The sequence below is a fragment of the Buceros rhinoceros genome, unplaced genomic scaffold, assembly GCF_000710305.1.
Source record: "Buceros rhinoceros silvestris isolate BGI_N320 unplaced genomic scaffold, ASM71030v1 scaffold26704, whole genome shotgun sequence".
Taxonomy (NCBI): Eukaryota; Metazoa; Chordata; class Aves; order Bucerotiformes; family Bucerotidae; genus Buceros; species Buceros rhinoceros.
The window spans coordinates 2,696-18,106 of record NW_010410409.1 but is presented as its reverse complement, the minus strand read 5'-3'; the positions used below and the strand labels follow the sequence as shown (position 1 = coordinate 18,106).

Genomic DNA, 15,411 nt, shown 5'->3' with positions numbered 1-15,411 from the left:
TATTGCAGAAGTTTCTGACTTGTTTTGAAAGTCATCGCCTGGATGTGTAGCTCGGGCAGGTGAACTGGTCTCTGTGGTGCGTTAGAGTTTGGGCAGCTTTGGACGTGGCAGTTCCTCTGATGAAGAATTTTTTTTCTCTTTTTCTGTCTGAACTCCTGATTACGGTGTAAGATGTACAAACAGCTTTGGTGTGTGGTTTCTGCAGGTAAAGCTCTCAGTGTTCTGGCAATACATGAAGGCCGTCAGCCCTGTGGTCTCTTTGGTGATATGTTTCCTGTACTGCTGTCAAAATGCGGCTGCCATTGGGGCCAACGTGTGGCTCAGCGACTGGACCAACGAGCTGGTGATAAATGGGACTCAGCACAACACAGCCAAGCGAATCGGAGTCTACGCTGCCTTGGGCCTCTTGCAAGGTGAGACGTAGAATCATGATGTCTGAGTGTTTAGTGCAGAGGAGTTAGGTGGGAAAGCCATGGCACTGGTAGCTGGGGGGCCAAATTGCTCCCTAAATCCTATCCTTAGCAAGGGAAGTAATGTAACTTGGAACTACAAGTCTGAGCTCAGCTCAAAACTTTTAATTTTGTTGAGAAGCCCTTGGAGGGTTGAACAGTTGACTTGGAAGCTTGAGAGAGGCAAGTTGGAGAGAAAAAATGAAAACTGAGGTGCAGAAGAGACTGAAGGGGTGGGGTAAAGTTGTAGCGTTAGGAGTTCACGGAGGCTCATGGAAAGCAGACGGAGGATGTTGTGCCCCTGGCTTATGTGGACAGAGTGGTGAAATCCTACAGGACGTGTTGTGTGCCTTAGGCAGCCGTGAGCACAGCGCCGCAGCGCTGATGTGCGTGGTGAGAGCAGGGTGGACGAGGAATGTGGTAAAGGGGAAAAGGCTTCTGGAACAACAGAAACTACTGAGGGTCAAAGAGCTGCAAATTGGGAGCATCATGTTCGCTGGTTAACAGGTCTCCTCCCCTCCTGTTAGGCCTCATAGTCCTTGCCTCCGCCTTCACCCTGGCCATGGGAGGCATCAACGCAGCCCGGACACTCCACGCTGCGCTGCTGGAGAACAAGTTCCACACCCCGCAGTCCTTCTACGACACCACCCCAACCGGCCGAATCATCAACCGCTTTTCGAAGGACGTTTATGTGATCGATGAAGTAATCCCTTCGACCATCTTGATGTTCCTCGGAACGTTCTTCACCTCTTTATCGACGATGATTGTGATTATAGCAAGTACTCCACTCTTCGCTGTGGTTATAATTCCGCTTGCAATTCTGTACTTCTTTGTTCAGGTAACTGGAAAAATACCTGACTACCACTGCAAAGACTTTTATTCTGTTGTTCGTGTTTCTTTTTAGGAAAAACAACATGAGTTTGGCAGAAAATTAAAATATGTGAAGTAACTGTGTTTATGTAAAGAAAATTTTATTTACTTCTCTCAGAAGAAAAAATATCCTGTGAGATGTGGTAATGAAATAAATAGGCATAACCTGGTTTTTTGGCTTTTAAGTAATAACAAATAAGCCTGCTGGGAGAGACAGAGCTGCAGTGCACTTCAGTGTATTGCTGTGTGTATATATGAGACATACTGACAGTTTCCTAAGGTGGCGAGGAGTTAAAACATCGAAAATAGAAAGCATCAATTTTATTGACTTCTAAGCAAAAATGAAGCTCATTTTATAGGCCATAAATAGAGACCTGGTAATGGAGGTGCAAATTCATGCTTCATTTTCTTGGAAAATGAGACTTGTACAAATGGATTCATTTTGTTAGGCGATATTATCTATATTTAAAGGGACATAAATAAATTCCACTTACAGTCTCTAGAAATTGCAGTTACCCAATATTCTGGTGTGGAATGAAGCACAGATATTTTTGGAGGGTTGAAGTGCATCTGTAGCAATCTCCCTTAAATCCTTTTCCTAAAAAATTCTTTACTGTTAATTAAGAGAGAATTTCATGTATTCATTTTCTTCAAATTTTCTCCAAAAAATGGCAGCGGTTCTACGTAGCTACCTCCCGCCAGCTGAAGCGTCTGGAGTCTGTGAGCAGATCTCCCATCTACTCCCACTTCTCAGAAACAGTGTCAGGGGCCAGTGTCATCAGAGCCTATAGAAGAGTGAAGTCCTTCGTCGACATCAGTGACCTGAAGGTGGATGAGAATCATAAGAGTTACTATCCTGGCATAGTATCCAACAGGTAAAAAGGCAAATAACTATAACTTCTCATTTCTTAGAGAATCCTGAGCCTGTGTAGCTGGTCCAAGCAGACATTTAGCCCTCTGCTTACCTCTGCCTTCCCTCCAGGTGGCTGGGCATTCGGGTGGAATTCGTGGGGAACTGTATTGTTCTTTTTGCTGCCCTTTTTGCTGTGATTGGCAAGAACAGCCTGAACGCTGGCTTGGTGGGACTGTCGGTGTCTTATGCATTACAGGTACGTGTTGCAGCCTTCTGTTCATTCATGGGTTTGCATTTTTGTAAATGCCATGGATGTATTAGCAGTAATTTAAGTGCTTGTAAAGCTGAAGTTAATAAGGAAATAATAAAAATGTGTTGTGGGATGTCTGGAAATCGCAGAGTTTTACTCTGAATGCTGACGGAGCATCAGCAAGCTCACGTGCAGCAGGACTTTAGGGCTCTTTGGGATCACCGAGGTTGTGCTGCGCTCCAGTATTCTGAGCAGCAGCACACAGGACACTCAGGAAGTGTCAGGTGCACCCGCCAACAACAGGTCATTTGAGCAGCATGGAGTTACATGTCCTGCATCGTGCCTGGCGCACAACACATCGGTATGTCCCGGTAATCACAGGCAGATCAACAGCGCTCAGAAACAGGCAAGATAAACTGTACTGACCCAAGCTGTGGACACTGCTGCAGCTTTAATGGCCTCACACTTGTCAGAAGCTTTTTAGACACCATGAACGTGCAGTTTTCCAGTCAGACCCATGAACAGAGGAATGAGTTTTTTGAGAGGGCCGTTTCTTAAATGGCTGTGGGAGGCACATGCTCCTTCATTACCTGTAGACGCCTTGTCTCAGTATTAATGTCAATGCAAAGATGATTAGTCCAATGGTAATATGAATGTGAATCCATGTCTTAACAGCAGTGGCTGGTTTGTTGTTATTATTATTAAATATGTAGTTCCTCTGGGGGTGATACTTTGTTCCTTGTCTTCTCCAAGGTGACCTTGTCTCTGAATTGGATGGTCCGAATGACTTCTGAACTTGAAACTAACATTGTGGCTGTGGAGAGAATAAAAGAGTATTCTGAAACGGAAACAGAGGTCAGCTACCCGGAGTTAAGCATGCACCCGCAAACGTGGCAAAATTTTAATACATACACTGACATGGTCGGTCTTGAGACTCTTGAGAGGCAGTCCCTGCTCTGAGAGTGTTATCATTTAACCTGAACAAATGTCAAGCTCTGAACTGTAATTTATGCTATCACAGCTCCAAATTATTACTGCCGTCAGGCAGCCTCTGCTTAGCATCTCATTTTCTGCTATTGTGAGTGGCTTTAGCACAACAGAGATGAGTTGCACCATCAGAATAGTGCTCCCTGTGGGTTTGAAGTGTTTGATGCGTGGTGCTACCTGCCTGGATGGTGCTGTGATCCTGCTAGTGAGCACAGCCGCAGCACAATTATCAGGCTATGCACATGTTTGCAGTAGTATTTGTATTTAATCAGCTTAATCAGCCCTTATCTCTCACGAGAGAAGCGCATCCCTAGGAACGCTGTACTACCTAATCCAAGAAAATCATCCAATCATCCACCTTTGTTGTCAAAGACTTTTAAAGGTGGCAGATGGAGCTACGCTGGGAAATTTGCTCTGTGGACACTGAGCCGTCTGTACGTGATGGGAGACAAAGAATTAGGGAATGGAGGATGTGAGGAGAGCCGCAGTGTACGGATCTGGAGATCAAGTGTTTAATCTGGAAGCTAGACAAGATGCATGATACGTGTTATAAACCAGAGTTTGAGCTGGCTTTAACCGAACACTGCCTGTGTCAAGTTACTGGAAAAAAATGTATATTCATATCCATTGAGGATTTGGCCCTATGTGCTCACTGCACAACAAAGACCAAAATGGGTGGATACTTAGGAATCTATTTGTATTTATTTGTTAATGGAGATTTGATTTATCAGATGTATTTCTAGTAACCTGCAAATGTTCATGTTTGTATTTGAGTTTAAATTACTTTTTTTAAACCTATATGAGGCATTTCTGACTTCTGCTTTCTTTAGGCTCCCTGGATCATTGAGGGCAAGAGGCCCCCAGATGACTGGCCATCCAGGGGGGAACTGGAGTTTGTGAATTATTCCGTGAGATACAGGAAGGGCCTGGATCTAGTGCTGAAGGGTCTAAACCTCCAAGTGCACGGTGGAGAAAAAGTGAGTTACCAGCTGTATGTCTTTGCTAGAACTTTGCTGTGGGCCTCCAGTGACAACCATGGAGTAGAGGACAGGGTCTACTCGCCCCAGTGGTGGAAACCTACTCCAGCTGGCTTTGCAGGAGGCAGCAATGACAACCACGCTGTCAGGATGCCAGCATCCTCCGGGCTGGAAGCAGTGGGACCGTTTGCATGGGACTTTCTGGACTTTCCAAGTGAGGTTGGCAAGAGGCTACTGTACATCATGTAGGAGGCACCAGCGCAAGTGACAAAAATTCAGTGACAAGAATGCTTTTCTGAAGCAGTGCAGATGGGAGAAGGAATTCCAGCTTTTTCGGCTCTCTGGCTTCCCTTGTGAAATTTTTGGCATGGGAGGAAATGACGTTCTTTGCTTCCTTAATCAGGAAATTGTTCTTTGTTCTGGGAGGTTCATTTCTTCATGCTTCAGTTAGAAGTTTTGGGGTTTACGTGCTGGTGACAGAACAATTACCGTGGGAAAGTCCTCCACTTAACAGGCTGTTATTAAGAGAGAAGAGAATTACCCTTACATGAAGCAGACGGGATGATGACCGCCTTCTGGAATGGAGATACATCTGCTTGCTGTGAAGTCTGACTTGCCCTCTGAAAAGCTATTTCTCGTTAAGTGACCAGACTTCTAACATGGGTACTTAGCTCATCACCCAGGGTTAGGTAGGATGGCTCGAGGCCTATGTCCACATCTACACGTGATTTCATTCCAATGATGGGAAGGGCAATATTTCCATTACAGCAGATGACACAGGGACTTCTAGGGAAGGATGGTGACATTCTTAGCTGGAGATCTTGGGTCAAACTGCTTAGAGGAGTCTTGGAGTTTTGTTTAGGATTGTTTCTTTTTTTTTCCTGGATTTGATTTTGGTTTTAACTATATGCTTTGTTGTTAAACCTGCAATTTGTCGTAGATTGGAATTGTTGGCAGAACCGGAGCAGGGAAGTCCTCCATGACGCTCTGTCTCTTTAGGATCCTGGAAGCTGCAAAAGGGGAAATTAAAATTGATGGTGTGAAAATTTCGGAGATTGGTCTCCATGACCTTCGGTCGAGGCTAACAATTATTCCTCAGGTACTGTTCCTGTGTATCTCAGTAACGGAAGGGTTTCTACAGGCTTAGCAAACCATACGTAGTGGTTTATCCACAGCAGAACATGTTTTGTTACACTCAGAAAATTGTTTCAGAAGAACTATTTATACTTCAAGTAAATGCCCTGTTCTGCCACCTTATAAGCTGGTGCTGGGTGATGAGACAGGATTTAAATCATCTTTGCAGTCGGAACTTGAGTCTTCACTGTGTGCAATGTAATGTGTTTTCAGAGTGGAGGGGATGGGGAGGTGGCCTGCCTGCAGTGCAGAGGAGACTTCAGAGCCGTACCTCGTAGGGTCTGTACTTCAAACAGCTAAAGCACCGATCTAATGGAAACTGGTTTTATACCCAGGATCCTGTTCTCTTTTCCGGAACACTGAGGATGAACCTGGATCCATTGAACAAGTACTCAGATGAAGAAATATGGAAAGCTCTTGAGCTGTCTCACCTGAAGAGGTTTGTCAGCAGTCAGCCATCCATGTTGGACTATGAATGCTCAGAAGGTGGAGAAAATCTTAGGTAAGGAATGCACTGAGCTTTCCTCTAGCTGTGACAGTAGCATGAGCACAGGTTTACCCTGTCACCCGTTGTGATAGAAATGATTTAGCCACCTATTTCTGTTCAGCAAAACCAGTAAGGCTCAAGCATTCACCTACTGTTCTGTCTCTGCCACGGGTGATCTGATTCTTCTTTGCTGCTGGGAGGGACTTCTCCCAAACCAAAATCCTGTCTTACAGTAAAGAAAAAAGTCTCAGGATGGCAGAGTATTAGGAACAGGCGGTTTGGTAGGAAGGGAAATTCCATGGTAACAAATCAAACTGCTGTGCTGCATAAGAGTCCTCTGCCCAAACCGACACGTTCACAATGTTTATGCTCCATTGTTTTCTGGAAGATGCCCGAAGGCATGAATGGGGGTGATACAATGCCATGATGTGACATGCTGAGTTGGTTCTGAGGCTGTGGTGTAACTAGATTATGTGTGTGACAAATGTTCAGCTCCTTCCTCATCCTGCAGAGTCACTCAGACAGGCCATGTCTGGGGTGTGTTTGGAGCAGGGAAGGAAATGTGCACTGCTCAGATATTGCTGATTTTTTGCTAGCAGAAAGGACTTGCAGCCTGAAAGCATTTTTTTTTTTTTCCTTTTTTCTTTAAATCTTTATTTTCCTGTCTAAGTTTGCTAACGCTCAGTGTCGTTACAACCGTGTTTCTGAAAACTCAGGCAGAAGCATTGCAATCCCTGGCTTTCTGTCACAGTGATAGAAAGGGATTTGGTGGCCCTGTCAGTACCGGGTCAGGCAGCAAGTGAACGCACACGCTGCAACGAGCTGGGTAATGCTGCAGTGTGTATGTGTTAGCTCCAGGGCTGACAGAGCCGGCGGTTCGCTCAGTACTGTTGGTTTTGCTGGGTGTTGATGAGTAATCTGCTCTAGCACAAGCGATTCCGAGCAGTGCAGAGCCCAGGGCAGCGGAGCCTCCGTGAAAGCCCCGTCTCTGTTCGCAGCGTTGGCCAAAGGCAGCTCATCTGTCTGGCGAGAGCACTACTGCGCAAGACGAGAATCCTGATCCTCGATGAAGCAACAGCAGCCATCGATCTCGAGACAGATGATCTTATCCAGATGACAATTAGGACGCAGTTTGAGGACTGCACGGTGCTGACAATAGCGCACAGGCTGAACACAATTATGGATTACACAAGGTAAAACTCTCCCAGTGGTGCATGGCGGGGGCTCAGCGGGTTCCTGGGTATGTGAAGCAGCACTTAAAGGGTCTGGTTTGTCTCTAGATGGTCACACCAATGCTCATGTCAGGTAGTGTGTAAGCAATGATGTTTAAGACACATAATCCCAGACTATCCAGACCTAGCTTTGCTTCTGTTGGCCTAAGAAACAGGTTCTGCGGTCAGTAACCAGAGCTGCACAAGGGGTACTACCCAGCTGCGCTAACAGCACTGTCTGCAAGCGACTGGATCCTTTTCTAACTAGCAGCTGCTGTTACTTTTTCACTAGCTTCGTGTCATACGCTCTAAAATACATTACTGCACTTCATGAGCTCTTATCTCCTTGGCTTTCTGGCACTGTATTTTCAATCCCAGAACTACCAGTATGTCACTTCCGTGGGGTTTTCTTGCCCCTTACTACCCCTGGGAGATAGTGACTGTCCTGTACTTTTTTTAATCAAACAGCAGCTCAGGGAGAAAGTTTATCTTCTGTTGTGTTCCAACATGTGAAAGTAACTGAGCAAAACAAAGACAAGGCAAAGATTGGAGCAGTCTGCTCTGCGATAAAAAGGGGTGTTGCGTTTCCTGGTGAGCAATTCTGTGACGTATCTATCTTCCCCCTCTCCACCACCACCTTTTGTTTTGCACAGGGTTCTTGTTCTAGACAACGGAACCATAGCTGAATTCGATACTCCTGCAAGCCTTATAGCATCGAAGGGTATTTTCTACAGTATGGCCAAAGATGCTGGACTGGCATGAAACGAAGAGCCCTCGGGGTTTTGGTTTGGGGAGGTTTTGATATTACTTACTGACTTGCCACGAAAGTGACTTGCGAATGTACTGTAATTTACGAGACAGTTTTTGTAGTAGACTAAACTTGTGATATGTGAAAAAAGTATTTTACAATTATAAGGACCAGAAAGTGAATTTTATATTTTTAAGTATTTTCTATATACATAAAGTATTTTATTATATGCTTTTTTCCCAAAGGATGCCAAACATTCTGCCAAGAAAACGTCTCGCAGGGCAGTATGTACTGTATTCAGGTTTATAACCAGTAAATTATATTAATGGTACAAAATATGCCTGTTTTGTGTGTTTTCTGCATAAGAATTCATTGGTTTTGAAGTGGAAAGTTAAGCAGCTGAAAAATAGTGAAATAAGGTGTCATCTCAGAGTGGTTCCAAACTGCTCCTGTCAGTATTTTCTCCAGGACAAGGGAGTTGAATGCTGCAGCTTCAGGGCTGTGAGCTATCCTGGGACCTTTGGTACCTGCCCAGGGCAGCTCTGGCGTTACAAAATTCCTCTTCAGCACAGGAATTCTGAGTACTGTGCATTGCAAGCCAAACCTACAGGTGCCTTAATATAAATCATTAACCACGCAATTTCTACCGATTTATCAGAGTGCACATAAACCTGCAGGGACACACACTTCACGTGTGAAATCACTATGAGGAAGCCTCCATTTGAGCTGAACATGCAGGCTGAGCAGGTATCGTTTATCTCATTCAACACTTAATCACCTGAAATCATGTGTGATTTGTTTTGCAGAAATGAGTATCTACCTTATTACTGACAGCCAAGCCCCCTCAGACAAAGGGAGTCCTGTGTTTAAACAGCATTTGCTGCTAGACTCTGGTAGAACAACTTGTGCTTCAGTTGCTCACCTACTCCACCAAGCACTCTGCCTCACCAAAAAGAGCTCCCGTGTTTTGCTGGGAGTGAAGTTCAGAAAATCTTTGAGAAGACAAAAAAATCATTTATTAGTTCTTAGAAATCTTAACTTCTTCAGTAGAAACAGGACTCTGCAGCCAGGCATCTGACATTAGCATTTCACATCACAGAGCACAGCGTAAGGAGTTATTGATCCTACACAGCAAGGTAACGATTCCGGGCTGATCAGCTTGTTAGCGGTGTTAAGAGTGCCTCCTGCGTACAAACCGCGTAGGGTATCCAAGTGCTCCTCAGAATGCACAGAGGGCGATCAGCAGCTGAGCGAGGGCATCAAGGTAACAGCAGCGAAGTCATCAACCCAGCGCTGAGCTTTCCGCAGTGGGTCTGACTGGCTAACCTGGGCCCTTCATGGCCCGCGCTGGCGTTCAGCTGCCTAAACCCGATCGGTCCCGTGTGCCAGGAGAATGCAACAGGCGAGTGCAATGTGAGGCACAGCAATCTATAATGCCATTACATGGAGGTTAATACACCACCAGCAATTTGGTATAAAAACCAGGCAGAGCCAGTGACTCAGACCACATCTGACCTCCAGCGCTTGGCAGAAGAGGCTGTTTTGTTGTGACAAAATGCTCTACTGCAGCCTTAGGAAACTGAGCTTTGTTACTGGCGCCCCGGGAACTGGGGTGTTTGCATGGATCTGGGCTTCCAGGTGGACACTGGACATCCAGCTGCAAGGCAGACTGGGAGAGGGCTCCCTCTCGTGTGCTCAGGCACTGCTGCTGAAGCTGCTGCCCTCTGCACAAGTGCTAGCCCCTGGATGAGAGTGAGCGAGCGCAGGTAAAGCTGGGTACCAGTTCCTGTTGCATTAGCTGTAACACCGGCGCCTGCTCTGACTGCAGCGGAAGAACGAACCCCTCCACCTGCCCCAGCCTCCGAGAACAGAGATGAGGCTGTGGTGGAGCCCTAACTCCAGTCAGAGGAGTCATCCAGAGCAGACAGAGGTTCAGATGCAGTTCTCACCGTGGCATTTCCTCCAGCTAGTTTGGGGGGCTCCCTGCTCAGCATGTAAATCCCATTTACAGGTCCACATACGTCGTACAGCTCACTTGGGCTGTAAATTCTTAGACAACAAGATGATAAAATCCTTTGGCTGCTGAAGTTTCCAAAGAAACTGGGGGGAAGACAAGGAAACAGAGGGAAATACAGTCCCGTTTGATGTTTGCCTGGTACAAATTGTGCTCAGTCCATTCACCGAATTCATAGTACATCCTTTTACAGTTAGGTACCAGAACAGAACTCTTCCTCAGACGCTAATGAATGAGTAAACACTAAAATCCTAAAAAATTAGATAAAATCCAGCTCTTAAATATTTTTCAATGTATTTATTCCAGAATTTCATAGCAAAGTAGTCTAATTCTGAATTTTAAGCAACAGGAAAAGTTATTTTTCAGTAAACAATGTGGGTAAACACAAGTCATTAGGAAAGAAAGAAAATACATTGCATAGGAACATCAAGGTTTAACATCAGCCCAGAAAACTCCGGGCATTTCACTAGTTTCTTTTTACACAGGCAACTTTAAAGGTTCAAGATGCGCTCCTTCTCAGGAATGTACAGGTAAAAGGAAAATAAAATTACAGCTTTTGTGCTTTTAAAAGGGGAAATTAAAGCAGCATTGGAGAAACGTGTTGTCAATACAGTCACAAAAATAGGATTTTAAATTGCACACGTCAATACTCTATATTGACAGACAACAATAAAGGGCATTTTGGTTGAGAGCGTATTTATGATTTGGATAATTACTGTCACTCTTTATTTTCAACCTGAGAAAGAGGGAAAAGGGTAAACAGGGATTAAGAACTCACAGGTAATAAGTCACTTGATAGTATTTAAACTAGACAAAGTTTTGTGCTTCTTCCACAGATTTAGACCCTTCTGGTTTTTTCCTTCTCAATAAGACACGACTTGAATTACACAATGTAAAAAGTGACCGTTAATGCTAATGGACTCAGTACAAAGGTTAAATGGTTTCGTGGCAGGTTCTTCAGCTTGAGTACCACTGCTACTTTACAGCAAACAAGCGATTCGAACAGTTTAAGGTAAGCCTTTCCCTGAGAGCTGCTAACTCTGCAGTATTTCAAGATTATCGTTTGTAAGGAAAAGTGTTGCATTAACAGACAGTTTTACCAGTGCTTCCTTTGCGTTACGCTACTTTCATATCAGACTCGTTACTCTTTGATTAACTAGAGGCTGTAACTGTGCATAACGACTTTAGTTTATTTCAAGGTTAACAAAATAGATAATTTTTCACATCATTAGCCCTTATAGACACTGTATTTCAAACGTCATCTTAAAATGAGAGATACAAGATACAAATCTTCTGTTATTTGTTCTTTAAACAATTAATAGGTAAGTTCTGATGCCTTCTTGTTATAACCACTCTGTTCACAAAGTGTTGGGACTCTGAAAAGCAAGTTTTTGTCGCTTACTGTTAGAACAAGCTCCAGTTCTTGGAAATCTTGTAGCCTTGCAACGTCTTTGTCCTTTAAATAAATATAATAAGTTGTTAGGTGATAAAGCGTCTGTCCAGAGTTAAAACGATAGACTCAGAAGTAACACGAGGTGTGTGTTTAACCATATATGTGACAGCTCTTCACAGTGCTGTGGAGAGCAGACATCCTCTTGCACGTTACATTTATTTGGGGTCCTGTTTGGCTACTCAAGTCTGGTTTTAGAAGGAATGCAGCGCTGCTGGTGAGCGTAAGTGACTGATGGAATTACACCTGCCTGCCACCCCCAGCTCCTCTCTTTCTCCCCCTTGGTAATTCGTAGAAGCTCATGAATTGATTCTTGCATCTACCCAAGAAGATCCCGCATGCAGCTGCCTCTCGAGCAGCCCCTGCACCCTCACAGAGCTGCTGTTGCCAGGCCTCTAGACACCCTCGAGCTCTCGAGGCTCAGGCTCGAGCTCTCATCGCCTCTGCTGCTAAGCACCGTTAGACAGAATGCATTTTGTATCACCTCAAGGAACAACAAGAGTCCTGCAGCCAAACCCAGAGAGCCTGAAGTAATTAGAGCTGGAAATAAAACCACTCCTTTCAACAACAACTTACGCTGGCAAGTGACAGAACTGCTTACGTCCTTTTTTTCCACTTCTTGGCTAACAAAGAGTAAGTCATGCTATAGCCCGTGAGGATGCAGAACAGGGAGGTCTATTAATCTAGTACTAATCGGATTAGTCCCACAACTGACACCGACAACGCTCTGGAGGGGTCTGAGAGCCAAAGAAAGGTCAGCAGTGCATCAGTAGCAGAGGTCAGCAGGTTGCTGCCCAGGTGAGTGTCACTGAAGGGGAAGGACAGTTCCACTCCGGGACCCGCGCTCAGGGTAGGTCCGTGCGCGGGAAGGCTGGCGCGCAGTCCTGTCTGGTGCAGCCAGCCTCAGGAGAGGGCTGCAGGCCTCGCAAACGCTGATGACAGCTCCAGTGCTGGGGCACTGCACGGAGTTTCAGAATGTAGTAGAGAAATCAGATATTAATTGGACTCAGCACGAAGTGTTTAGGAAAGGAAATGATCGAGAAACTTGAGAAGCTTTTTACTGAAAATAAACCGAACCCAACTGCTGAGTGAAGGGAGTTGAAGGAGGTTCGTTCTTTGTTTGGGGTTTTCTTGTTTTGCAACATGGGCTTAGGCAGGTGACCAACAAATTCTTCCTTTCTAATGGTAACCTAAAGGTCTTTTTTGTAAGTTACTGCACTTCAAAATGTAGAGTTCTTACCTTTCTTAACATTGTATTTGGTAATTTTCTGATCTTCTGTACATGCTCGGGGTTAACGCCCAGCTCGCAGCAGCTCACTCGGAGCAGCTCCTTGTAGGTCAGTTCTTGTCTGTCCAGTTCAATTTCAATGAAGTCATTTTCTCTAAGATTAGGATTTTGTATTCTGACTTTAAGCACCAGTTCTGTTAGGGGAAAAAAAAGGTACATTAATAGGCAGATGTAGAAAGGAATTGGAAAAGATCTCTCTATAATAACTCCCAAATGTTTCTATGTTCTGTTAATCATGTTTGTGTCGTTTGGAACAACACGATCATCCTCAGAAAGCCACCAACAGGACCTGTATGACCACAGTTTTCACTAGACTGACTTTCATCAACCTCCACAAGAAAATCACTACAAATCCAATACAGGGTGTGTATGCACGGATGAACCTCGGCGTGAATACTCATCTTACTGGATTTCAGCTAACGTAAAAGCAGATTATGCTGGCTGTCCATTTCCTGAGCAATCCAAGATGGCTCTGAATGTTTTCTCATTCTTTCAGTTGCTCATTAACTTCTCATCGCTCATTCATGGCATCGGAACACCTTTGATTTCAAGAATATTGGGCAGGCGAACTGCTCCTGCAGAAATGGAAACCTGCAGATCGTAGAATGGTCCACCCTGAGACTCAGGTCTGCGGGTTGAGCCGTGTGAGGTTCTCTCTTGAGCTTGCTGCCTGCGCACTCCCATTCTTTATGTGAAGCTTGGGGTCTGCTATTTAGAGAATTAGATTACCCTGGTGTCTGGACGCTTTTATGGCGTGTCAAGAGAAATAGCAAATGTTTTCATCAATATTTTAATAACAGTTCCAGCAGAAACAGGCTATCTGCCTCTTGAATTCCCTGCAAGCGTTTCCTGAATGCCTAAGCGTGGAAAAATCTCTAGAAGTGCAGTGAATACACATAACCCTGATGAGTCTGTTTTCACTGTCCAAGGTGACAGAAGTTTTAAGACAAAGCGAGCAGAGACTTTTACTGTTACCTTGCATATTAAGTGGAAAAGCTCCCGTGAAGAAAACCGGCTGAAATGCTGGCACAGGCCCCACGCAGGAGCCGTTCTCCTGCTGAGGTACAGGCTGGGTTGATCCAGCCACTGAAGAGGGCTTAGTGCTCCAGGACACAGATCCCTGGTGAACGGGGCCTCTCTGCAGGGCAGGTTTTGGGTGCAGTGGTGCCGCGCACTCCCCGGGCAGTGCCGGCACGCCTCTGCTACCAGCAGCCTCGGCAGCAGCGCTCCCGGGCTGTGCCGCTGCACGTGTGCAAGCCTCCCCGTCGGGTAAGGACAAAGAGTTGGTGTCTTGAGGTTCCGAGTGTGAGATGCTCCCATTCACAGCGAGATCTGGAATACTGTCACTCATGGTGTTATAAACGTAAGGGAAAGGTGGGTTAGCCAGATAATTAGGGATGATTGGCAGGTCGGAATCTTTCTTTAAGTCTGGGAGTTCATCATCTTCCACTGTAAAACAAACAAAATAACATTGACCAAGGCTGATCTGAGGGGAAAAAAAATCAGCACTGTGTTGGTTCTTTTTTTTTTTAGGGGGAGGAGTAGAGGGTTAAAAGCATCGTAGGATAAAAGATGAATCAAGAAGCACTCTGCCTTTTTTCTACAGTAAACAGGACCGTGTTCAGGTGTTGTAAAACAGTAAACGCAAAAGCAGAGTCTGATTCTAGTAATTCTGGGGGTGCTACATCCTTCTGAACTCGGCAGTACATCTGGCTTGGTCGGTTTTTTAATCCGTAGCCAGCACATCGTAACGTGGTCTCTGGTGGTATAATGCTGCCGCCTTCATAATGTATAAGGCAATGAAAAACAAAGGGTAATATGTTGTTCGGTATTAAGGCAGGGGATAAAGGGAAAGGAACATGCAGTGCTGGGAGAGCTGAAACATTACCAATTCAACAGCTGGGAGACAATAATGAAAACAAAACCAGACAAGGGAGTAAAGGGGGAAGAAAGAGGTTGTTAATCGACCACATTTCAGATCACCTCTAGCAGCAAAACCTACTCTGCTCCAACAGTTACAAAGCATGAGAAGAATTCTCTGCCAGTGGCCTCTAATGAGCTCTTTCTCTGGGCTGCTAATTTTCCATTGATTCAACACCACGTCTAGGCTCCACAGAATGTCGGGAAAATGAGGTGTGGCTCATATAGGGGCTTCATACAAATTTTGAGAGATTTTCTCCTGTTGCCCTTTGGAAAACAGGAAGCTGCATCTGTCACTGGTTCAATCATAACATTTTTCAAAATCCAGGTTTTCTAGTATTTCAATGTTTAGAAAGAAGTCTGGCGAGCCAGATATGGTATTTGTTGGTAATCCTCCTTTCTCACACTTGGATTTCTTACCAGTAAACGCTCCAGAAATCAAGGCACAGTTATTAAACTGATGCAAACAGCATCTTCACATGCAAAACAAAGACTGGAGCTTTAAACAGCCTCTTAGCAGCGCCTTTGCCGGTCATAGCACGTAGCCAATCGGTTTTACCTCCCAGCAGCCTCCTTATCTCCCGCTTTGACGTTAACTGGGCTGGCCTTTCTCCTTTCCTGGTGAGGATCTCCTTGTTGGCCCCGGCGTGCAGCAGGTAAGCCACCACCGGAGCGTGGTTCCGTTTACACGCCCAGTGCAAACACGTCCTGCACATGGAAAAAGGTGTGAAAAAAGCTTTGAAATCCCGAATTATAGCGGATTAATTTCCACC

The 15,411-nt window shown here is 45.1% G+C and overlaps 2 protein-coding genes across 2 annotated transcripts in view; one reads left to right on the top strand and one right to left on the bottom strand.

Moving 5' to 3' along the window:
• Positions 1–8,293, top strand: part of ABCC3 (ATP-binding cassette, sub-family C (CFTR/MRP), member 3) — a 33,459-nt gene extending 25,166 nt beyond the window's left edge. The window contains exons 21-30 of the mRNA XM_010135618.1: positions 206–413; positions 977–1,287; positions 1,995–2,194; positions 2,302–2,428; positions 3,176–3,277; positions 4,240–4,386; positions 5,327–5,485; positions 5,856–6,022; positions 7,006–7,200; positions 7,872–8,293. Coding sequence (XP_010133920.1) covers positions 206–413; positions 977–1,287; positions 1,995–2,194; positions 2,302–2,428; positions 3,176–3,277; positions 4,240–4,386; positions 5,327–5,485; positions 5,856–6,022; positions 7,006–7,200; positions 7,872–7,980 — 1,725 coding nt within the window. The 3' untranslated portion in view covers positions 7,981–8,293. The remainder of the gene's footprint in view (positions 1–205; positions 414–976; positions 1,288–1,994; positions 2,195–2,301; positions 2,429–3,175; positions 3,278–4,239; positions 4,387–5,326; positions 5,486–5,855; positions 6,023–7,005; positions 7,201–7,871) is intronic.
• A 2,859-nt stretch (positions 8,294–11,152) lies between these two features.
• ANKRD40 (ankyrin repeat domain 40) lies at positions 11,153–15,346 on the bottom strand (the record flags this gene model as incomplete). Its single annotated transcript, XM_010135619.1, has 4 exons — positions 11,153–11,436; positions 12,671–12,852; positions 13,694–14,167; positions 15,198–15,346. Coding segments are annotated over 4 exons (946 nt in total), but the record flags the coding sequence as incomplete, so codon positions are not given.
• Between the last annotated feature and the right edge of the window lie 65 nt (positions 15,347–15,411).